The sequence below is a fragment of the Carassius auratus genome, chromosome 43 (assembly GCF_003368295.1).
Source record: "Carassius auratus strain Wakin chromosome 43, ASM336829v1, whole genome shotgun sequence".
Classification (NCBI taxonomy): domain Eukaryota; kingdom Metazoa; phylum Chordata; class Actinopteri; order Cypriniformes; family Cyprinidae; genus Carassius; species Carassius auratus.
Window position 1 is genome coordinate 21774329 of NC_039285.1, and position 24987 is coordinate 21799315.

Genomic DNA, 24987 nt, shown 5'->3' on the forward strand with positions numbered 1-24987 from the left:
AACTTTTGACTATTTTTTATTTTTTTTTTCTCTTTGAACAATTACATTATGGGCAAAACGAAATGTTACAGAAATTTGATTAATGCCTTACACTACTTCAACAGTAAAAAGTAATGTTACTGTAGTGCATTATTTTTGTTATGCTTTACTCTCAACACTAGGATGCAGTCTTGGATGCGGCACAACCAATGTCCGACTATAAACTGCTGACTCCTTCTATTTATAACATGACACCACAAATGATGTGACTGCAAAGACTTGGTGAGTGTGTAGAAAAGAAGAAACTGAAAACAGATGATTTTAATGTGAATGGACTGAACAGTTTTGTGTGAGTTATATTGTAGTTATGAAATACATGTGTTGGTTCGCATTGAGTTTGCTTAAATGTCTTTTCGAGATCTGAAAATGCTTCTATTATGGCTATTAATGCAAAATAACATTCAGACTCACATTAGACCATTACACTGGGCACATTCATTAACTGAGGTCATTGATGTCATATTTTGTATGTTGTTCCTGCTGCAACGCCGCAGAAAATAAAGGCATTCCTAGTATGGTAAATGGACTGCATTTATATAGCGCTTTCAACAGACCCATGGCCATCCAAAGCTCTTTACAAGTTCCCTCACATTCATACACCGACCGTGGTGTCAGCCATGCAAGGCACCATCCAGCTCGTCAGGAGCAGCTGGGGTTAGGAGTCTTGCTCAAGGACATTTTGGTGGAGCCGGGGATTGAACCACCAACCTTCAAGTTTGTAGACTTTTAGTCACATGTCGCACATCGGGTGGTTAGGACAAAAACAACATGGAAAGGATACTTTTTATTGCATCGTGCCAAAAAAAAAAAAAAAAAATCTAAGTATAAAAATATTAATACTGTCCAATCTAATTATTGAATTTCCCATTAGGGAAAGTGGAGAGAAAAGATCCAGTCTAGAGATGAGCAGGTACAGTTAATTTGTATTGTTGTTTGTTTTTTTTTGTTTTTTTTTTATATTCAACAGACAAAGTTTTTCTGTATCTAAATGCAAATATGGTCATAAATGTTTGATTAAAAATGGACTACTGGATTATATATATATATATATATATATATATATATAATAACAATTCTGTTGTTGAAAACGTTGTGGCAGTAAGAGAGGCTACTATGAAGGGGGCCCTTATGTTTGCTGTTTGTCCGGGGACCTATATGTTCTTAAACTAGGCCAGGTGAAAGTCAGTGATTTCCAAATGTAGCTCACTCTTAAATATATTTACATCAAATTATATGCAAATATGTCAAGTAAACGAACTTGAATTCAGTTTAGAGCATACAGAGTCATGTCCTCAGTTGACTTAAACTGACTCAGAACAGCCTCTTATCTTCCTACTGCAAACACCAAAAATACACCACACCCCTTCCTTCCTTTTACTCTATTCACTCTAAAAACTTGGTGCTGATGGGGGGGGGGGGTTGTTTTCATGATTCACAAGCATCTATCTACTACAGTATTGTGTGATGTTACTGTTGACATATAATAACTATCATAATGCTTTTTTTTGCCTCATGCTTTCATCCATGTGAAGTCTGCATATTTTTGAAAGTGACCGTATGTGCAAAGAGTCACATTTATGAAGGTGAACTTATCAGTTGGTTAAATATTTTATATATATATATATATATATATAACATATTACATATAATTTGGGAGTAAAACAAAGAGTGGCACATTTTATTGGTGATAATTACTTTGTACATTTGCAACTGCTTTTTTATCACTTATTCAGAAGCACCACAAAATGATATAGTTTCATCGTTTAAACGGACTACGACAGACATTTAGAAGTTGATTTTAAAATGTTAAGTATTGCAAATAAAAATAAAGCTTGCACTTTTACAAGTCTATAAGTGTGTCCCATCACGTGATGACAAGTTCAGCACACACTTGTGGTTTTCATGCTCACTTGAACACTTGGACCAATTGCAGAAAACACGACATAGAAGTAGTCATGTGCAGGGGTGCTTCTCAATTCTTATTTGTGCATCCTCGTTTCCTTTCCTCGCGTCTTCAGGAGGATCGGAGAATTGAATCAAGTGAAATGAAATATCTTCGCTCCCTTCAGCGTCACTTCAAAGCATCATCAGCTGCGCTAAAGGGATCTGCCCTTATGTTGTTATAAGACATTCTTAATAAATATTAATAAAGCATGATGCCATGTTTGAAGTATATGACAAGTATGGTTTATTTAAACTGCAAAGTTAAAATATAAATTAAAATTATTATATATATATATATATATATATATATATATATATATATATATATATATATATATATATATATATATATATATATATATATATATATATATATGAATTGTCTATATTTTTTGTTGTTGTTCAAATACGGTCATTCATTAATTAATTTCTTTGTTCAACTTTTTACAATTGAGGCAAAACCAGACTGCATAAAAAGAGGTCACTGTGATTTTGCCAAGAAAGACATGTTCCTGGCTCAACATTATTATCCAAAAATATAGACTTTAAACCCTTAAACCCTGCCCATAATTTATTCCCCAAATCAGAGGGAAATTAGCTGATTAATAAAGGTGTTGAAGCATCCAACCCTGATTGTAAGCCTAAATCAGATATTTTTTTGAAAACTTATATCTCAATTCTGATTGGTTGATTAGAATGTTGTTTCAGGATCAACAAGAATGTTGATCCAGGAGCGTGCTATATCACGCTCAACATGGCTATATATTGATGCATATAAAAATGTCATATTTAGAAACAAAGGATTTTCACGTGCAATAGCTTTATTGAAAGACTCTTTCATAAGTTCAGGATTAAAGATTCAAGATTTTTATTTGTCACATACACAATTATATAGAGCATATTTAACAAGCAGTGTAATGTGAGTCAAAGCATGTGTAAACTTTTTAACAAATATATATTACCACACTTTCCCCAGTTGACTAATCAGAACAAATTAAGACAATTGTTCTGTATCACAAGTTTTCTGAAATGTTGTTTAAGTATGTGAGAGATTTTCTAATTTGATTCAAATATAAACTAACCTTTACTATCAGCAGCTAGAATAAAATAAATTAAAATAAAATACATTTTTATCATGCTTTTTGGAAATACATTGTTTTTATATATATATATATATATATATATATATATATATATATATATATATATATATATATATATATATATATATATATACATATATACACACATATATACATATATACACACATATATATATATATATATATATATATATACACACACACATATATAGCATGCAATTGTAGTATCTTACCTTCATTGAGATCAAAAGGAATAGTGAAACTATTGCAACCTTATAAATGTCCCGTTTTCTTTTTCATATTAACCACAAGGTGGCAGTAACTCCCAACTAAGTCTGGGGCATGAGTTGACCTTACATGGCCTTTAACTGAATTTAAGTAAAGAGAAAACATATCACAACGTAAATACACACACACACACACACACACAACAAAAGTCAAACACTTGAAGTCTATTTGGATGTTAAAATGTTAGAACCGCTGCAATGATTGTCAGGTTGTGATGATCTGAACTAGGAACATAAACAGTGAAATCATGTTCACACGTTCTCTCAAGTTTCATCTGTGTTTTATCACATGTGATCCGGGTGTCCAGATGAAAACCCCCACCTTCCCAGGCCTCTCAGCTGAATGTGTGGATCCATCAGTGTCTGGGAAGCCGCTCGGAGACCTACCGCTCTGCAATAGACTTGCAAATCACTCCACCCTTCTGCCACTGCATTAGCATACAGATGTTGTTAAGAAAAGGAGAGTAGCCTCACAAAAGGAGCCCTGATGTGAGAAATGCCCCTGCATGTCATTTACTGCCCAGCCTCGTCTCCATTAAAGGCACTGAGACCTTTGGCTATTGTCCATGACCGTGTGTGACACTGGGATGTTTCTTAGCCTCCCATGCACAAATGCTGGAACAATGAGCAAAGCAACACACAAAAGCCTTCATCTGTTCACTTGTCCTTTGTGTGTGTTTTCAGCGTGAATAATTAAAAGAGCTGTCAAGTGTGCATTTTTCTTTCTCTCTAGAAGGCAGATGGAAGGAGTAGCATTCAACCGTGTTTGTGTTGTGTGAGCTTCACATGCAACTGCTCGTACTGAGCAAAGCTTGAGAAGGTTCACCACAAGTGCGTGAATAGACACACAGTGACATTCAACAGCACTTTAGAAGAAAAACTAAGGAATACGGCTTTTTTTTTGTTCTGGTTCAAACTTTATTTTAAAACAATATATTATAATGAAAACGGGCATTACCATCCCATGGAATGTAAACAGTTCATTTAAATTATATATATATATAAAGAAACATGAAATGAAAGCACAACACAATATACTGTTGTCACACTTCAAAAACATAAAAATAAAAATAAAAAACATAATGAAATAAATACGTTTTAAGTTAACAAAAGGCAAAAGCGTGTCTTGTCACAAGGCAAAAAGTTGAAAAACAACAATAAAACACAACCTACGAACATCAGAACTCACAGTTCAGGCTATTTGCAAATGACAAGTTTCACCTCTAAAATAGAAACTGAGAGTGCAAAAGACGAAGGCCGTGGTATGACTCGACTCTTTTTCTGGTACATTGTCACTTACACATTCACGTTGGCTTGCATATGAACACTTCCCTGTGGATATCTCTGACTATTATTATTATTATTATAACTGAGAAAGGCTTTAAAATGATCCTGAGATTCCAACTTTGAGACTCTGTGCAGCTAGTCTTCATTAAAGCTAAGAGATTTAGCTCGTGCAAAGCAGACATATCTACATTGTTCCTTCTTTGAAATGCATATAAAACAAAAACAACCAATGCATGTTACAAAAAAGCAATAAATAGGTTTTAAGAAAGGACTATGGTTAAAACTACTCAGTAATACTGTCCATTTAAAAACGCCTTAACTAAAGGCTACAGTATGTTCACGGAGCGGGTTAGACGTTACACTAGATGTATATACTCTAAGTTGCTCGGCTTTGGTTAGACTACAGATGGACGATTTGGGAAGGTTCATCCTACAGACAAAACACTGCAGAACAATTCCCCAAACACATAAACCTAAAGTGAAGTTCCCATTGCAGCTTCAGACTGGTATACAACAGTATACATTGTGTTCATCACATGACATTGGAGCTCTTTACGAATCAAGCACAGAGAAATATCTGCGCAGACGAGCATGCAATATGCACAGGTAATGGTTTCTAGTCGTCTGAGACAGACAGGCGGCTGAAGATGGGCAGTCGTCGGCCGTCGATGCCAGGAGAGTCGCAGCCGCTCAGACTGCTGGAGCTGGTGTAGCCGTCCTGATCGGAGAGAGAGTCCGTGGACGCGCTTCGCTGCAGAGCGGACAGGCAGGTGACCGCGTAGGCCAGGTTCTGCACGCTCTCCGAGTCGCTGATGGTGTAGAAGCTCCCTCTGCCACCCAGATCTGCGAAGGGATGGCTGTCTTTCAGGATCCCCGGCTCGGGGAACAGAGGGGACAGCAGGTCTGGACTCCCGGTGGATGGCGGCGGGGACACAGAAGAAGATCTGGAGAAGGCCAGGGCGTCCGGGACTGCGTGGAAACCGCTGAGGGTTTGTGAGGAGAAGCCGCTGAAGCTGACGCTCTGGCGGAGCTGCGGTCGCGCTCGGATGCTCTTGGTGTTCTCCGGAAGCCCGTTCTGCTCGTCTGCGTTGTGTATGAAGTGACACCGAGCGCCGTAGGGGCAGAAGCCGATGGTGTGAAAGGTGCGGCACGGCTCGGTCTTGTACTTCGGGTGTCTGTTGAGGCCTCTCAGCTCCTCCGTCCCGTGAGCGAACTGGCATTTTGCGCCGTATTTGCATGTGGCGCTTTCCTCGTAGGTGCGGCAGAGCTCGGTCTTGTAGCGGGTGGACATCGGCGCTGTAGAGGTCAGGCCGAGTGCCTTCGGGCAGGTCAAGGAGCTGTTGCTGATGCTGAGACCCGGCGGCGGAGGAAGAGGGCTGGACGTCAGGCTCTCGCTGGCCACATGACCCTCGATCATGCTCACAGACCGGTCGACTCTGAAGGGGATCTGGCTCAGGGAGGAGCGCGGCAGCTGCGGCTGCTTCTCGTGGCTCCAGAGCTGGGTGGTGGCCGGCAGAGGCCAGGGGCTGGTGTCATTACTGTTGAATTTAGAGTTGGGAAGCGTCACGGGGCACAGGGAGTGTCTGCGCTGGAAGCCCACCACACGCTGCTTCTGCGTGGCTTCGGTCAGATCAATACCTCGGAAGCTCTGGGAACAGAGAAAGAGAGAGACCTCGGTATACTGTGTGGTGTGCAAGTTTCAATGAAGCAAGAAAGCAACCATAGAAAGGCATGTAAAAACAACAGGTTATATGGACCCCATTGGCAATATTGACTGGGTTTACTATTACTTCAAATCGAGTTCATTTTTGTTTAGGTGCACGGGCAAGTGCAAGTTTTCAGTTTTGAAAAGCAAGCTTAATATTCTTACCTTGTAGAATTCATCATCCAACTCCAGGAAGGGTGTGAGGAAATCTGAAGGCATTTTCAAGATGCCTGGCTGTGATTCTTTATGTGCAGTTGAGGATGTGTTGAACTGCTCAACAACTGATGTCAAGATCTGTTTCTGTTACAACCCCACTGTTGGAATCTCATTTTATAAGCGGAAACTTCTGGCCCCGCCCACCTTTAGAAGAGGCGTGATTTAGTGCTTTGTTCACGCCCCCTCAAGTCTGAGGAAAGTTTGCTTGTGTCCCCTCAAGGGTTTCACAAAGGACAAGCACTTTTAAGACTTTTATACTTCCAAGATCATCTCAGACGACGTGTAAATTAATTTAAAATGGCTAAAGATGGATCTACATGAAGAAAATTAGTTGTATTTAAAAACAAGCTTTTAAAATAATAACAATTATATTATATTATATTATATTATATTATATTATATTATGTAACTTTAAAATCAAAGTTTATTGACTTTTTTAACTTTCTTACAGGTAAAACTTCAATGTTTTTTTTTATTTCAGGAAGTTGCCAACATTTCTCATTTTCATTTAGTTTAACTTAATAAATTAACAAAAAAAATAACAAAAACTATATAAACATTACAAAATGTATATATTAATATATTAATTCAAATTATAATAGTATCTCACTGATGCAAAATTAAGTTTGGAGTTGTATTTCAACGTATAAGTAACATTTAAGTAACATTTAACATTTAAGTGACAAGTATTTTGTAACATACCCATAGTTTTAAGTAAACATTCTTTATAAGCCTTGAATGAACTCAAACTGGCCTTTAATTTGAGCATTTATTCATGATTCCCAAAACTAGAAGCTCCTTATTGCATTATATCACAACTTGAACATGTGGAAATCGTTTAACTCATATAATTTCTCAGAACAGGCTTTGCTTCTCTGTTTCGTGTACGGTTCACACTCCTCTGTTTGTGGTATTCGGCTGTAAATGACTGCTAACCTGAGGCTGTTTTCACTTCCGTCATTATGTCACTGTGAGAAACCTCATCATACTTGATGGGGAAAATCAAGTGGGCAATTGTAGCCCAAAATCACCTTTACATGACCAAGAGTCCCTGGGAGACCGCTGAGAGGCAGTGTCATAATTCATTACAGAGATCCAAGAGCGTTCAGCTGCATTAAACCGATTAGTCATCTGTTCATAATACTCCATTATCACCAATTTGTAGTCAATGATTTCCAGTAGTGAGGTTTAGTACTGCATACTTGAATCAGTAGGGTTTCTTTGGTTTATTTTGAGCAGATTGTTAATCAGATCCTGCCATCAGAAGGGTAAAATACATGATCTACTCAAAGTCGTATGGCTTTCCTGAAAGTAAATCATGCTCTTTTGGCTCCCATTAACTTCCAGTTCTTCAAGAAGTTTGCTTGTGGAAGATATGAACGTCATAAGGATTGGATCTGAAGTGCATGAACATTTATACTTGCAATTTAGTTATCTACGCATCCCTAGTTGCACATTTTGGGTAGTTTTACCTTCTTCGTCAATCTGACATTTACACTGGACCGTGCAAAGAAACCACAAGCAGTTCTCACCACATCAGCTCTTGTGAAACAAGACACTACAAATATTAACAAAGCTGAGTCCCCACTGTCCCTTTAACACACAGTGAAGTCTTATCACAGAGTGAAGCATCAACACCTTACAGAGAAGCACACTCTCCCTGACAGCACTCGTTCTTCTGTGACTGAGAAAGACTGGAGAAGTTACATTTGGGCAGAGAGATGCACAACTGAAGGCAAAGGCTTTATTTGTTGCAAGTAAACCAGATTCAAGCAGGAGAGGCCTATTGAAAACACTACTAGATGTGGGATGGACTTTGAAAGTACTGTTTTAGATCCCATGCACTAATGCAATACATTCTCTTGTGTCTTTTATTCTGAACTCAAACTGATTTAATTGCAGCTATTGTTCCCAGCAGGCCTGAATAACTTCTTTTGAGACAAGTCGAAAGGCAGAAAAGAGAAGATGGAGGAGATTGCACAACGATGGGCTTCACAACGGTAGAAAAGGAGCTTAGAAAAGGACAATTACACCACAATAGACCTCCTGGAGTCCTGGGAGGGATGCTGTGCCCTTTTTTCTAGGGAGATATGGAAATACAGATGGATATGCTCAGCTAGTGTTCCAAACTTATTTATTTAATGTTTTCAAGTTTCTTCTTTTCAAGTAAGAAATACAGTATAAACAGTAAAATTGTGAATTATTGTCTTCTATGTGAATATCTGTTCAGATGTAATTTATTTCTGTGATGCACATCTGTATTTTCAGCATCACCAAGGACTCTTCAGAAATGATGTGCTGCTCAAAAAACATTTCTGATTACTATTAATGTTGAAAAAAGTGGTTCTGCTTCATTTTTTTTTTTTTTGGACACAGTGATACATTTGTTTCTTCAGGATTCTTTGATGAATAGAAAGTTCAAAAGAACAGCCTTTATTTTAAATAGAATTACTTTGTAACATTATCAATGTTAGAATGCAACATTGTAAGCATTAGAATGATTTCTGAAAGACACTGGAGAATGAAGGCTTATATTTAGTTCATATTTTATTTCCTTTTAATTAGTTGTGATCATATAGCTATTAATGAGGCCTAAATGAATTAACGACAGCGTCTGTGATGTACTGAAGCCATGCCAGACACAAGAGTGAAATCTGCTCAGTTTTTTCTCCTTAGACAGGAGGAAATGTCGCTGTGCTACTTATAGGCGCCTTACATAACGCAGAAAAACAAGTGTGTTATCGCCGCCACCCTCCAGCCGTTTAGGAGGTTAAACTGTAGCTGTGAGGTTTTGACCAGCTCTCTTCTGGCTCTTTCACTGTTTGATATGGGAAGCTGCTTCTCTGAGCCCCATTAACGCTAAACGATTCTGAGAACAGACGCACAAAGTCATCGTGATAATTGTCTGTGGATGAGAACAGATAATGGCCCTCTCAGAAACGTGGTTTTGAAATAACTTTTTTTAGGAGCCGCGTCTTGTAAACATGTCCATTGAGCTCCTCAGAAACCATTAAATGATCATTAAGTAATCCAGCAGCTATACGATACGTGCAGACCGGGCTATTTGACACACTTCTTACTCCGGTGAATATTTATCAAGGTGGGATTATTTTGAAGTCAGCTTCTGTATGGACTGTGAAGTCAATGAAAAAAGGTTCATCACAAGTCATCACAATGGAATCGTGATGGAAAACGGTGAATAAAACAGTCAGGAGTTTTGATGGTTTGAAACTAATATGCTTTGTGAAAACAAGTGTGCATGAAAGAGCACACTTCAAATCTTAAAAGTAGCTGTACTTGCTTACAATAACATTCATTTTAAGTGACAGAGAGACAATTTCATGACGGTTTCTTAACACACTTAAGTAGACTTTTAAAAAGTGCAGTTTTACTTAATATGCATTTTAAATAGATGTTTTATAATTAAAAATACAAATATTTTGTCATGCTTTTAAGAAGTGCGCTTATTTAAATTTTTCCGTTTTAATGCAATTGCATCTATAGGTGTAACATATGCTCATGCAAGTTTAAATAACATGCACATAAGCATCTGAAAGCATTACATTCAGTTTATTCAAGTTTATTGTTTCCATAATAATATGTGTATTTTATAGAAAAAGGACTAATAACGCACATCTTGTGACAACTTGCCCCAGTCTCCACAGTAGCAAACTGCTATTCACCCTCATCACTTCATAATGCTGAATATGCAAAACAGCTTGCATCTGAAGTTTATCATACATATCTGAGCATCCAAACACATTAAAATGCACGCTTATTTTTAAACTTGCCTGCTCATCCATGCACGAGCAAGACGTAATCTCTTTGATTGATATTCTGATGTTCAGGTAACTGGTTTCAATACGTTTTTCTGTCAGCAAACACGTGTTCGCATCAGAAGAGAAGTCTCCTTCCCCCTCAAACTATCCTCTGGGCTCTACAGCCGCTCTGACTTCACCCCCTCTGGAAATGGACCGACCTGCTTTGTGTTTTCTCCACAAGGGTCTTTTTGTTGCAGGGCTCCATATGCCAGACAAGGGACTCAAAGACGTGTAGCCCCAGCTCTGGCCGTAAACACGTCTGGCCTGGAGCTGGGGGGGGGGGGAGCTCATGGAGGGAGGGGACGCTTTCTAGCCGCGCTGCAGTGGTGTGAATGGGATGTGGGTTTGTTGTAGGTCCAAACCTAGCTGAATCAATATGAGAAGCAGAGGGTCTATAGAAGAGCCCTGTGTACGTCCTCTGTCCTGGACAGGGTCCACAGAGCAGTTCCCACACACACACACACACACACACACACACACTCACTGACCACAGGGACATACAACACTCTTTGTGTAGAGGAAAGACTGGAAGCAGATTGAATGAACAGTTCCTTACTAAAAAAGACGGAGGGGCAGAGTCTCGACTCAGATACAGTGATACGTGTCTAATTTTTAGGGATGCATTGATATTACATTTGTATATATTCATGAGAAATAGATAACAATCTCATAGAAAGTACACACACACACACACACACACACACACACACACATATATATATGTATATATAAATTATCTATAACAAATTTTACACACACATGCACATAAACACAAATTGATATGTATGTTACAATATTACAATTCTAATATATTGTGAGTATATTATGTGTACATTTAAATAAATTAAAATAAATATTACTATTAAAGCCTTATTATAATCTTAAAATTTACAAAATCATTACTAAAATCCAATTTTATTAAATATACAAAATACGTTCTCTAAAATTTATATATAATTTATTATTTAATTATATCATAAACATAATAAAATAATAAAAACTAAATCTAAATTCTGCTTTTTTAATGCTACAATATATATTTTTTTCATGATGCAGTGTAATGTAGATTTAAAAATAAATGCATTTTAATAGTTTTACTAAATGATTGGTATTTTATTTTAAGGATAAACTTGATGTATTGTAGATGCATTGTGCACCTCTAATATTTAATAGTAAACATTAATAGTGGTGTATTCAATTATTCTTTCACTTCATAGTTTAATACTGAAGCTGCTTTAAAACAATATTGATTGTATGAAAGTACTATAATAAAGCTGACTTGCCTTGAAAATACAGCTAAAAAGCTAATGAATACAAAACCAGTAACTCTTGAAAAAAGCACTCTTGGAAAATATTTGTGAATATCTCAGAGGTTCACTGTGTTTCAAAATCCCTTTGAGAAGTCCTCAGTGTTCCACACCCGAATAATAAATCCTGCTCGTCCCATTAGAAAGTGATTGTAATCCCGCCGAATAAAAGACATCCCAAGCCATCTGGGCTTTGACAGGATCCACACATATGTAAATGTGTGTGTGTTTGCAAGCACTGATGGCTCTTCTTAACACACATTTCCTGAGCTTCCTCTTACCTGCCCATTCACACCCTCTTTATTTCTCGAAGTGCATGCATTTCCATGTGTGAAGTGATAAGAATGGCTGTGAATGCTTCAGTGTTTACAGAGATGAAGATCATTGTTGTGCTGCTGATTTGGGACAGTGGTTTGGGAGGGGAATCAGCATGTCCTCGCTAACTCGTCTAAACTGTAACTTTTAGCAGCATCGGTGAGGGATCTGAACTAATGTTAATGTTAGAAACGAACAGTAGCTCGGCTCTAATAATGGTGTCATAATATATGATGCATTTTTTTTTTTGGTATTTTATTAGGTGTTGGAACCTGTGGAAGCCTTTTTTTGCCACTGAATAATAAAAAAAGGTAAATAAAAAAAATAATAATTGTAACATTTTTTTCTTCTTCTCAGATTTGCATGATATAAGCTTGTAAATCAGATGTTTTTCTCAGAGTTGCGAGTCATAAATGCAATTGTGAGATACAAAAAAGAACTGCAAGTTTATATCCCGCAATTTTGAGAAAAAAAGTCAGAATTGTGACATGCAAACTTGCAATTGCAAGAAAATAGTCTTTTTTTCCTTTATAACTCACAACTGCATGTTTAAAAAAAAAAAAAAATAAATAAATAAAAAAAATAGTCTTGGTCTAATGGTTAGAGAGTCTGACTTGACAAAGGTTGCAGGTTTGAGTCAAAATGGTATTTATTGTTAGAATTTTCCTACAAAATGTCAATATTTGAAAGCAGATACTTCGTATCATACCAAAAGTAACCTGCTCTGTCTCGTCTGTTGGTGTTGTCAGTGTCCTCTTTGCTCTGCGATATATTTTTCTGAATTGTAAGAAAAAAATGTTGCAATACCGTTTTTTTTAAAATATATATATTCAGTTTAAGGGACAATGTAATTTCAGCTCACTCATCCTGGTTTTATTGCCTGTCACAGCCCAGGAACGGTGGATGCAGCGGTTGCTGTGGGAGAAAGCTGCAGCTGGTCAGGATGGTCATGTTGACCAGTCAAAAGGTGGACTTATTACGCTGGACAGAATCCAGACAAAAGCTCTGGCAAACCTCTTTTCATCCTTTCTCTACTCTCAGCGCATTATCCCCTCTTCTCCTTTGTTTTCAGCTGCCTGTAACCCACTGATGCCCTAAATCCTTGCATGGATGTTGAGAGAGATGCTGGGAAGCATGCAGGAATCTCTTGGGATTTCCTACACGTTTAGTGACTCCACCCTGACATACACGAACAGACTTTATGGTCTTACAATTAAACCGACGGCTGGCAGTATAACGGTATGTGTAAAACACACTCTGCAAATACCAGCAGTGATCTCAAATGAATCCAACTTGTTGGTTTTAAGAGCATTTCTCCAATTAATTTTAATCTAATTCCTTGAAACGCTCACTACTAAAATAATCATGCAGTTTTAATTAAACATTACTTAAATGTCACATTATATAGCTCAAATCTGTGTTCCTTACACTTCAGTCATTCATTTATTTTTATTTAAGTTTTAATAATTCAATAACTAATGAACAATTAAAGTTCATTTATTTATTTATTATGCATGGTTAGTCAAAATATGGGCACTTATGCATGAGAAGTTATTTATTTTCATGCAAATGTAAATATTGCACAAAATGAATGAATAATAAATGAACTAATTAATTTAGTTAAGTCTAAGTTAAGACACACAGCCGTTCGGTGAGATGAACACAATGATCTCAAGACCAAAACTAGGCTCCCAGAAGCCAGATCTTGTTTTATGTCTCTGGCCATCTGCTGCACAAGAGGAGCAGTGCAGTGATGTGTCATCTGTAACACACACACACACACACACACACACACACACACACTCGTTGCATGTGTCTGTTGGCGGGTCTCTCTGGTGAGGTGTTTTGTTGTGCTGTTAAAGACACTCTTGACAGCTGGTACAGTGTTATTTTAGGGATAGAGTGGGGTGTGTATTTGGATGTGTGTGTGTGTGCAGTGGCGGTTCTACATTGAAATACACCCTGGGCGAGACCCCTTTCGAGCGCCCCCCCCCCACACACACACACAAAATAGCAAACAAAGTTCTGCACAAACAGCAATATTTTATTATAACAACTGTTTTCATATGATGTGATATCATTGCATGCATGTTTCCAATTTGCCATTCCTGCACTTGTTAAATTGATGTTCCTCTTGGAAAACAATTTGCAGCAGAAGCAAAAGAGGCTGTTGTTCTTAATTGAAGAAATCAGCCATCTTCTTGCCATCTTTTCACCACTTAATAATGTCTTCTTAAAATATTAGTGGTGGCAACTTCTCCCATTACTCTCATTCCTACGGAAAACAAAGCCAGGTGGCACTTTACTTGGTCCTCTGTGAACCAGCTCAGTCCGAATCCTGTCAGTCAGATGTGAGCCAGTGGGGCTCAGTGGGGGTTCAGCTCCAGGCATTTCTATCAGACAGCATATTGGCATATTACTCAAAACACATAGCAGTGAAAAAACACAGTCCTACTCATAAATTATCAGAAATATTAAAATTACATTAAATTGCAGTTGTCTTGTAGCCCACACACACACACACATACACACACACACACACACACGATATGCACACCTGAAAGCTCATGCTGGGTAGAAGTAGAGGCAAAGAGGTCTTCATCCTCAATATCAGATATTTGTGGAGACATATTTGTAGCGGAGGAGGTGGTTGGCTCATCCTGACCAGTGGTAGAGGATGCTCCAAAATATTTTAGAAGTGCCCCTGAAATTGCAATTTAACTGCATTTGAAATCAAAAGACCATAGGATAATGTTTTATAAAGCTAAAACAGCCTGGGGTCAAATTGACTCAAAACATAATAGAAGGGTTACATAAACATGCTCTTACACACTAAATGTCTGTCATTACACGCTATATCCTCCTAGACCCGAAAAAAAACAACATTTATTTATTTCATTTTTTCCCCCCATGTCATCACATTTTTTAGAGCATAGAAACAAATAGTAAAACAAATACATTGAAAAATTATATTTTATTCACGTTATGCTATGGTCACTGGGACTCAGTTGTTTAAAAAATAAAATGACTTTAAATTATATGTTTAGGCAAAAACAAAAACTTTTTGGGTTTCAGGATATTTTTCAACCAAAATTTGTATATCAATCTAACTTTTCATGGAGGTACCATTAGGTTACTGCCTCAAATTATAGGCATGACACACTTTTAAAGCATCATAGCAAAAATGCTAACAAAGAGTTATACCCACCACCAATTAACATTAGCCCTTCATTCATGAAATGGATACTGTAATCATACAGAGACAATAGTTGCATACCTTTATCTTTTGCTCGTTTCTCCTCTTCTTCTTTTCCGAAATTGGGCACCTGGCTTTGACCTTTTCTTCTCCATCTCTGTTTATTTGGCACTCGACAATCAACAGATTTCCCATCCCCCCAACTGTCACTCAGGACCAGAAGTCAGGACTAAACCAATTCACCTTGATGACCGCATAATCGTTTTGTATTACCTAGTTTCATTTGCAGGAACTATAGGCCTGTATATAGGCCTGTATTATAACATTATGAATGAAATGTGCGTTATTTGGAAGAAAGTCGGGGTGTGTGACTGACTTTAGCCTATTATTAATTATATTACTAGTGTGGATCCCCCGTCCCCGTCCACCCCCGCCCTGTCCGTTCCATTTGAGAGAGACCCAGAGGTGAAATGTCGCACGCGCCTCTCGCCCCACTCCCTTACACTTCTCTCACAACACAAAGCTTCAGTGGATATTTTCAGCAAGCAGGGGCGCCAGCAGCTGCAGGGAGCGCCAATTTGCCAATTCCACACACAGTGAAATGATATAAATGACGAAAAACCGCTTCGCGACACAGAGGATTTTTTGTTTATCTACTCATGCTGCCGCCCCCAATGTGTCCCGAAAAAATGACGCCCCGGGCGGCTGCCCGGTTCGCCCGTGCCTAAAACCGCTACTGTGTGTGTGTGTGTGTGTGTGTGTGTGTGTTTCTTGGGCCTTATGCTTGGTTCAGGATGTTCTTGAGCAGCTGGTTCATTCTCCAGGTTGAAATCTTTTCTAAAATATTTGGTGGAATTTGAAGAAAGCAGTGGCAGCATGAAACCCGAGGATTATCAGTGATCTGGAAGCTTTTTCAAGTGAGGAATGGGTCACTTTATGTTGTGGCTGATTATTTAATCGGCTTCATGGTTGAATAACAGTGTTGGAATGGAACATTTTGACCTTTTTACTAGATTGAGTAATGCCTGCACAAGCATGAATCAAGATAAACCCATTCAGCCGAGTACATAAAGTTACTGTGCCAATCTTTTCCTTCTCGTGACTCGGCGTGAGGGACTTGGGACGCTTGCTCACAGATCTGATAAAGAGAATAGATGAGCTATATATCTCAGATAGATAAGACCCAATCAGTTCCTGTGTGACTGGGACTAATGAAAGCTGGTTAAGTAGATCGGTGTGTATTTGTAAGTACAACAGAAAAAGTGAAAGCAAGCGAGGTCGAGCGAGAGAGATGTTGAAAGAGCATCTCATGCGTTTGATTTCCCGAACCCTATAAATGGCACGGTTTGAAGTGCTCACCAAACACATCTGATAAACCTGAGCACGCTCACAGCGTATGACTTTCATTATAAACACTAGCTGGAGCCATTAGCCCATTTCTCATGTATTTTGCACAGGATTTTAAGCGACTGCATACACATTCCTAACCACTTGTTTCCATCTCTCTCCTGTTCAGACAGCCCTCTCATTACCGTCTCTTCTCATGGTCAAATTTCCATCGGTGCACCACAAAATGTAAGCAAGCGAATTGAGAAGACAATGGATCACTCAAAAGCAACACTCTCATATTACAGCGTTTGCATTGATTCATTCAGCAGTGGTCTTCGTACTAAGCAGCGTATAAATAGTGTTTCATCACAGTAATGCACGCATGCATTGGAGAGCCGCCTGAGACTGGCATGAGGAAGTCATGTATGTTCACCTGGGCTTACGTCTGCGAATCCATGCTAAAAACAAACAGCAGCGGATCGGCTCTGGGATTTCAGCTCTGCTCACTGGAGTGACCTCATGTTTGTGTTTAAATATATCCTCTAATATTTATTTTCTTTTTATTCCCTGGCTGCAGAGTTCATTGCGTAGCTCGTGTCCGCAGTTTGTGATATCTAAGCACAGTTTAGAGAAGATATCTACGGGTCAGAGGGACGGTCAGTGGAGAGACTGGTCATTGTGTTAGCATCTGAGCGAGATGGAAGGCATTAGGTCTTACTCAGATTCGTTTTCTGAAGTCTGTCCAGGAATTAAACGTGGATTTAAAACGTGATTAAAAACACTTTGTTAATGTCTCGGTCTGAATTATCTGATAAAATTAAATTTGTCTTGAATTAAATTATTTTTCCAAACTATGTTTTAATAAAATTTTAGTAATCAAAAAGCATTAAATCAGTTAAAATCATGAGACTTATATGACTTAACAAAGTGTTTATTAAAAGTAAATAAATAAATAAAAACTCATAAGTGGCAACTAAGTCCCCAGTGGTTAGTGATTATTTATTTATTTATTTATTTTAATTTTTTATAATAATTTGCACTATTGATTATGTACAATTCTATTTAGGTATATTTTTTACATATTCTTTTTTTCTTCAATTTTTTCGCACATTATTAGTATCTTGTTATTTCTCATTTTTTCCACATTTTAACATTATTATTATATTTTTTCCTAATTTTCTTCCTCACATTATTATTATGATTATTATTATTACTATTAATCTTTCTTTCTTATTTATTTATTGCATTTCTGACTTGTGTATTTAGATTTGTCTGCTGATAAAATGAAGACATAAACATTTAAAGAAACTTTCAATCAAATAAAAACTAAATCCATTTCTTTATTTATGTTTGTCAAACAAATAGTTGCACATAAGAGGTTTTCTGAATTGATAAAAGGACGAAACCTGATTTGTATCATTTGTGATATTAAAGACCTCTCAAATTAGTTTCCCCTTCACCTTACGATGGTGTCATCAAATATATTCAGCTTTTGCTCTGAAAACAACAGCTTCTCTCTTTCACTCAGACAGACCTCAGGCACAGTGGCTTTTCTTTTCTTTTCAACACATTGGCAGAAGGGCTGCTTTGCAGTATTTCAGTTTTTGTGTCATCAAGGATGTCAGAATGTGAGATGATTGAAGGCCACGGAAAGCTGTCAATCGTGATCCGACTCCTAAGACGTGATTGGTTTGGTGACAGCTGATGTACACAGGGTTTAACCCAGGATCTCCCAAGGGTCATATCATATAATCTGACAAGAAACTAAAGTAAGGACAGAACAACTTTGCAGTGTGTACACTGACTTCAAGCATCAGCACCAAGAGAGAGCAACTTTCATCTTAAGAAGATAAGACAAAATCTTAACTTGTACTAAATTTGTACAGTGTGCTTTGTACACAAAGACATGTTTTTTTTATTAAATAGTGTAAGTGCAAATTCACCCCTAAACATAACCATCAGTGGGCCGTAAACAGATTGTATGAACACATACACATGGGATTGTACAAATTCAATTAAAAAAGCCACAGATTTGCAAAAAGATAAAACGGTTAAAGACTTCAACATTATAGACATGCTAGAAATTGTTAGCAACACACTAACAACGTGTTAAAACATGTGAAACCTATTAGCGACAAGCTAACACTGTGCTAAAACATGCAGATTTTAACAAACATTAATGTACACCATTGTCAGTTTTTCTATTTCAGGTAAACTAATCCCTTTAGTACACTTTAGGATACTTATAAAACAAGCATTTGTGTTAACTAAACAATACTTCAATGTCATTTCTATTGAAAATTGTTCATGAAACATGCTAACACCATGAATGAATGATAATGAATACATGTAAAACATGCTAACAGTGTGGTAAACATGCTAGCAACATTTTTAGCATGCTCAACATGCTAAACACTAAATCATGAACATCTTAACCACATTATAGACCATGCTAGCAATTGCATTTCTTCCTAAAAAAATAATGTTTAATGCACCGGATTACTTTCTGTTTCTTTGTAATTAATTGTCAAATTTTCTAGCAATTTCTAAACCAGTGTAAGAGTACAAAACACGCAACATGTTAAACTCTGACAGTATGTTGCTGCTACAAGAGTCTGAGTCTGTCCACGAGTCCAAACTCAACACAGCTTCATTCACCTTTATTGCTACCTACAGCTCATAAGTCAAGCTCTGAGCTTTAAAGAGCGGGGCACTTCAGGATGGCTGTAGTTAACGGATCAGGAGGGGAGCTGGGAAATGTTGGCACACGTGTCGGCTGTCAGCGGCTCTTTTATGAAAGCTGGAGGCCCCTGGAGAGACGACTGGAGAAGCAGAGAGCACTTGTGTGCGGTTCGCTCGCAGACCAAACACTCACACACACATAACTAGGATAAACAAGACTGCTAGCTCTCTCTTAGTTTGTACTCCTGAAAAAAACAAGTCAGTTTGTAGTTTGTTTCCAAAAATAGGTCCATACTTATGGAAATAACATACTTTAAAAGAATATACTGAGAACTGAATGTAATATTTTCAGACCAGGGTTATTGAAACTAAAATTAACTAAAAAAAAAAAAAAAAAAAAAAAAAAAAATATATATATATATATATATATATATATATATATATATATATATATATATATATATATATATATATATATATATATATATATTGATTTAAATAAATCTTAAGTAAAATTAAATGTAAATAAATAAATATTAACTATCAACTAGTTGTCAAGGCAACAGTCCTCAATTTCATTTCGTTTTTTAACTCAAACTAAAATGAAAGTTAATATAAATGAATAAAATATTTTTCTTTCTCTCTAAATACCTCAATCAACCTCAATCACTTAATTGCACCTTGATAGAAAAATAAATAATATGTATTTTAAATTGATGAGCTGATGAGCACAGTCTGCTCTGATTGGTCAACTGACCCAGTGCACTGTGATTGGCCGAACACCGCAAGCACTCCTCAGAAATGTAATGCCCATTTCCATAATCGCGAGGTTCATCTTTCAAAATAAATGTGAAGACATTGCTTGTGAACACATCACAATAAATGCACTTTAAAGCACAACAAGTTGCATTGTTACAAAGTGCACCCTTTTAAAAGTCTATTTAAGAAACAGTCATGAAAGTGCAATGCTGTCACATTATCTGCATGAACAGTTATCATGCACTTCTAAGATTTGATATCACTTTATTTAATGTGATATGCAATTTACTTCTGGAGGTTTGAACTGGTTTGCATACTTCAAACATGCTTATCTAATGCCACTGGCCAATGGAAACAGTGACCACACACTCACAGTAGCACACAATAATTCATAACACTCATGAACAATGCTTACAGTTGGTAAACTCCTGCCAGACAGCGGCGGTTGCTTGGCACGGGGAGGTGAGAGTGGTTTACTGTTGCTCCTGGTTGTTGATAAGCCCAGCCCTGCAGTCACGGTCTTCCTCACCCACTTCCACCCTGAGCAGATCCATGACCACCACGCAAGATGTTGTGGTTAGTTTGAGCGGGGTCTGAACAGCCGAGCACATCAGAAGCTAACGACCTAAACCACTGTCAGTTACCTCGGTCACGACTTCACAGCCCAGATGAACCGAGTTATGTAAGCTGAGGGAGGCAGCCATCTACAGTTACACCACTGCGGTGTCGTAGAAATATACATCAACATCATTCACACAGCCACACGCTGCTTTTTTGGGTCACTGACATTTCAGGAATTAAAAATATTCAGAGAAAAACACTTTTGGTCATCATGGCTAAGGATTGTTTGCTTATTTACTGAAATTAGAACTATTTAATAAAATGGCATAATACAGTGACACACACACACACACACACACACACGTTTGTTTTTGTGTAAAGTGTGTTCATCCCATAGGTGTAATGGTTTTTATTCTGTACAAACTGTATATTCTATCTCCCTTCACCAACCCTACCCCTAACCCTAACCCTCACAGGCAACTTTGTGCATTTTTACTTTCTCAAAAAAACTCATTCTGTATGATTTATAAGTGTTTTGAGAAATGGGGACATGGGTTGTGTCCTCATAAGTCACCCTCTCCTTGTAATACCTGTGTCATACCCATGTCATTATACACACACACACACACACACACACACACACACACACACACACACACACACACACACACACACACACACACTTTCTTTCTATCTTTCTTTTTTTTAGATCAAATGGCCTTGAAATGTTGCAATGGTGCAGTGAGCATTAAAATCTCTGTTCAATGTGTTTATCTCATTGCATCATTTCAGAACTATGAACGATCTCCTTCAAGCATTGCTGGATTACTCAAGCGCTTCTTTGGAAGATATAAGAAGAAAGCTCAGCATCGAGATGACCCTAACACTGGACTCCTAAGAAGCACATTTCTGTCTCTGCTTGCAACGGCGATGATGGTCCAAGCATCAAGAAATGGACAGCAGCAGAAGAAGGCTCCCATTCACACATTCATTTCAATAAAGTTAATTATCTGTTGCCTAATTGCCCCAAGGGCCCTTCGGACATTACCATGTGTCCTGGGAAAAAGCGGGCTTCACATAAATCTTTTAAAACAACCACCCCCAAAACAAGTTTGCCTGTCCGCCATGGAGCGGCTGAATGCTGAAAAGAGGCATTTAGGCAGGTCCCTGTGGGAGCCGCACACAATGATGCCTTTAGCATGCTGGGAGACTCAAAGCGCAGTGTTTGTGGTAATCAGCTCCCCCACCCTGAGCCCTTTTCAGCTCCAAACCCTCGGCCCTGACTAAGCAATATCACTATACACCTGGGCAAAGAGAAGGGGGGAGAGGGGTGCATGCAAACAGAGGGACACTGGTCACTTGTTCTGCGAGCATTGGTTCAGGTGTTCAGGACACAGGGCACCTGCAGGATTCAGGTTTACTGTGCGTACTGTCCTGATGTTGTTTTAGCCGCTTCTGTTACAGCTTCACACATGATTTAACCTCATGATGCAGGTTCTTGACAGAGGATTTTTATAAGGGATTTTTACTGAATAAAGCAAAAGCCATTAATGTTCATGTGAGTGATTCAGGGTTCTCACACCTCTCCTGGTACATTTCCATGAATCATAAAATTATTGTTAAGTTTTATTGGAGGTTATTACTATAGTGAGTGTGTTATTTGTAGCTACTGGGAGCCTTGGGGCCACAAGAGGGTGCAATGGGCTCCATGTGATTGTTCAGAGAAAAATAAAAATAGTGTAAAATAAATAAATAAATACTTATAAATCGAAATGCTCTCCTTTTTTTGGATTATATACATTATTGGTCAAAAATTTTAATAATCAACAACGCTTAATTTATTTGATACAGAAAAAAATTGTAATATTGTGAAATATTATTACAATTTATAATAACTGGTTTCTATGTGAATATATTGTAAACTTAAATTTATTTCTATGATGCGAAGCTGTATTTTCAGCATCATTTCTCCTGCTAATTATAATATACATCTATTAAAAAAAATATTATTTTGATCAAAGCATGAGCATTTTTTTAAAACATTAAAATAAAATGAATTACATGTTGTTCAGTGGTTATATATATATATATATATATATATATATATATATATATATATATATATATATATATATATATATATTTTTTATTATTATTATCATACTTTTTTCTGATTTTTTTATTTTAAATGTAAGGAGTATTCTCTAAAATCTGCAGAATATAAACTCTCATTCATATCTATTGGAGGAATGGTGTGTTTACTTCTTCACTAAAGTTTAATACTTTGGCTCATGAGTTGAGACTGATGATCTGTGTTCTTCTGCGCATGATTAGCCACATTAATATGTCAGAGGCATTCTTTAGCTTTTCTGGAGAACATCTGCAAGACACAACAAAGGAGGTGACGCAGGAATAACACACACTGCTCGTTGGTGTTTGTGTCTGTGTGTTTCATGCTCCAGTGACACACACTGAGTCGGCGGCACAAAACCTGCGGCCCATGGTGACCCCGCAGAGGAAGAGGTCGTGACCTCTGATCCCCTCCTCTCTCTCTCAGACAGAGCTGAGAGCAGTGTGAGACTGTCCTGCCAAATCCAGCCAGCTTCAGAGACAGATCCAACACCTGCATCCGTTCCAGAACTCCACAGAACTATTGCCATTTCATCTGGAAGCTCCAAAAAAAAAAAAAAAAAAAAAAAAATGATTAAAAAAAAAATAAAAAAATAAAAAAAATATATATAATAATGATGATGATGATGATAATAATAATAATAATAATAATAATAATAATAATAATAATAATAATAATAATATTTCCAAATAAATAAATAATATAAATTGTTAGACTTCATAAAACTAATAAATGTAAATTAATAATTGCCACTGAAATTATTATAGTAGTAATGGTATTGCAATTATAGGAAAAATAGTATTGAGGATTTTGCATTATTTTCTTCTACTTCTGTCATAAAATAAAGCAGTGAAAGGCTGAAAATTATAATGCTTTTACCACAAATAACTGGTGTTTAGAGGCATTATGCAATGCCAAATAACCCTTAACTGTAACACACAGTCTTGAATGGATGATTGTATACACACACACACACAAACACACACACACACACACACACACACACACACACACACACACACACACACACACACATCAATAAATAGTTTTTTTTTTTTTTTTTCAATTTGTTAACATGAGGTAAAGTATTACGTATCATAAACTACACATTTTTATGGCATTTATACATTTAGGTTAATGTTAATTTCTAAATAATGCAGGTTTGTTCATCTATTAACTTAATACAACTGGCAAAAATAAATTGATATACTAAAATCAAAAATAAAATTAATGTAATTAATGCTGTAAGGAAAGCATTTGTGGTTATTTCTAATTAACTGCACAAAAATATTTATTTTTTTCTAAGTAGTGAAAAAAAAAAAGATTATTGGAGTATGTTTCATTATTGGATAAAGACAAAAAAAATTCAATCTTTCTACTTCAACATTTCACGTTTAATTCAATGATATTTGGCATTTCTTTGTAAAAGTTGGAATCAAGACTTTTGAGTATTTGAATTAATTTTATAAGAAAATACTATATCAGTACTTCAATAAAAAACATATAAATAAAATCAGGTTTAATTCGTTGTCAAAATTGCCATGTATTTTTAAAACAGTAAAAACGGTTTCAATGCAAATCCTATAATAAAAAAAGAAAGTAAAAAAAAAAAAAAATGTGTGTGTAATGTTAATCAAACAAACCTTACTGTAAAGTGTTATAAATAATATTTCAGTACACATTTGTTCCACCAACTGATATAGTTAGTTATGGCTATAGGCCGCTTATGTTTGATAAACAAAGTAGAGGCAGCATATTAATTCACAATGTGTGTGGCTTTAAACCTGGCTCATCCAATCAGAATCTAGAATAAAAGCTCTCCGTTTTACCATAATAGTGATTCATCAGGCTGATAACAGCCCACTATATCCACATTAACTGGTGAACAAAGCTCTGAAAGCAGCACAGCTCCCCAACCAGTATTTATTCAATTCTCTAGATTGACCTCCCTTGTGTCCTTCTAATTCTCGGCTAATGAATTTCAGCTGCCTGTGTTGAAATGTGACTTTTTGACTGAACAGCTAACGTGATGCGTCTTCAAGGCTAATTAGGGAGAGAAAGGAGCTCGTCATTAATATTGATCCTGTTCAGTCTCGCCCCTTCAGATGAGTTCACCTGCTTTCCCACGGCTTTGCCCATTAAGCATTCGGGAGGCCATGTGAAATAAGACCCTGGAAATCCAAGTATAGTGCATCTGGGTTAATCGCCAGCATTTAGGGCAGGACTGCACCAGGCACGGAGCGAGAGAGAGAGAGAGAGATGGGAAAATAGGTCAACTTGTTTTAACGAGCTTGATTAATTGGCA

At 37.1% G+C, this 24987-nt stretch overlaps 1 protein-coding gene and 1 long non-coding RNA gene across 3 annotated transcripts; one reads left to right on the forward strand and one right to left on the reverse strand.

Moving 5' to 3' along the window:
• The first annotated feature begins 228 nt into the window (after positions 1 to 228).
• On the forward strand, positions 229 to 22270 carry LOC113061897 (uncharacterized). 2 transcript variants are annotated; one of them, XR_003278458.1, is made up of 5 exons: positions 229 to 949; positions 12287 to 12335; positions 12914 to 12991; positions 13097 to 13263; positions 21344 to 22270. It is a non-coding gene; the product is annotated as an uncharacterized LOC113061897 (long non-coding RNA). The 2 variants fall into 2 exon arrangements; XR_003278459.1 differs by lacking the exon at positions 21344 to 22270 and adding an exon at positions 16737 to 17332.
• On the reverse strand, positions 4325 to 6682 carry LOC113061896 (mRNA decay activator protein ZFP36L1-like). Its single transcript, XM_026231405.1, has 2 exons — positions 6531 to 6682; positions 4325 to 6308 (listed from the first exon to the last, which is right to left on the reverse strand). Exons 1-2 carry the CDS (start codon positions 6582 to 6584, stop codon positions 5277 to 5279), a joined length of 1086 nt encoding a protein of 361 aa, XP_026087190.1. The 5' UTR covers positions 6585 to 6682; the 3' UTR covers positions 4325 to 5276.
• Positions 22271 to 24987: the final 2717 nt, after the last annotated feature.

What these genes read in the sequence shown, in the direction of transcription:
- LOC113061896 (XM_026231405.1), bottom strand. Translation starts at nt 6,584, where the DNA reads ATGCCTTCAGATTTCCTCACACCCTTCCTGGAGTTGGATGATGAATTC. An exon ending in TGGATGATGAATTCTACAAG is followed by an intron (nt 6,309 to 6,530) that starts GTAAGAATATTA and finishes CTCTGTTCCCAG; the next exon opens with AGCTTCCGAGGTATTGATCT.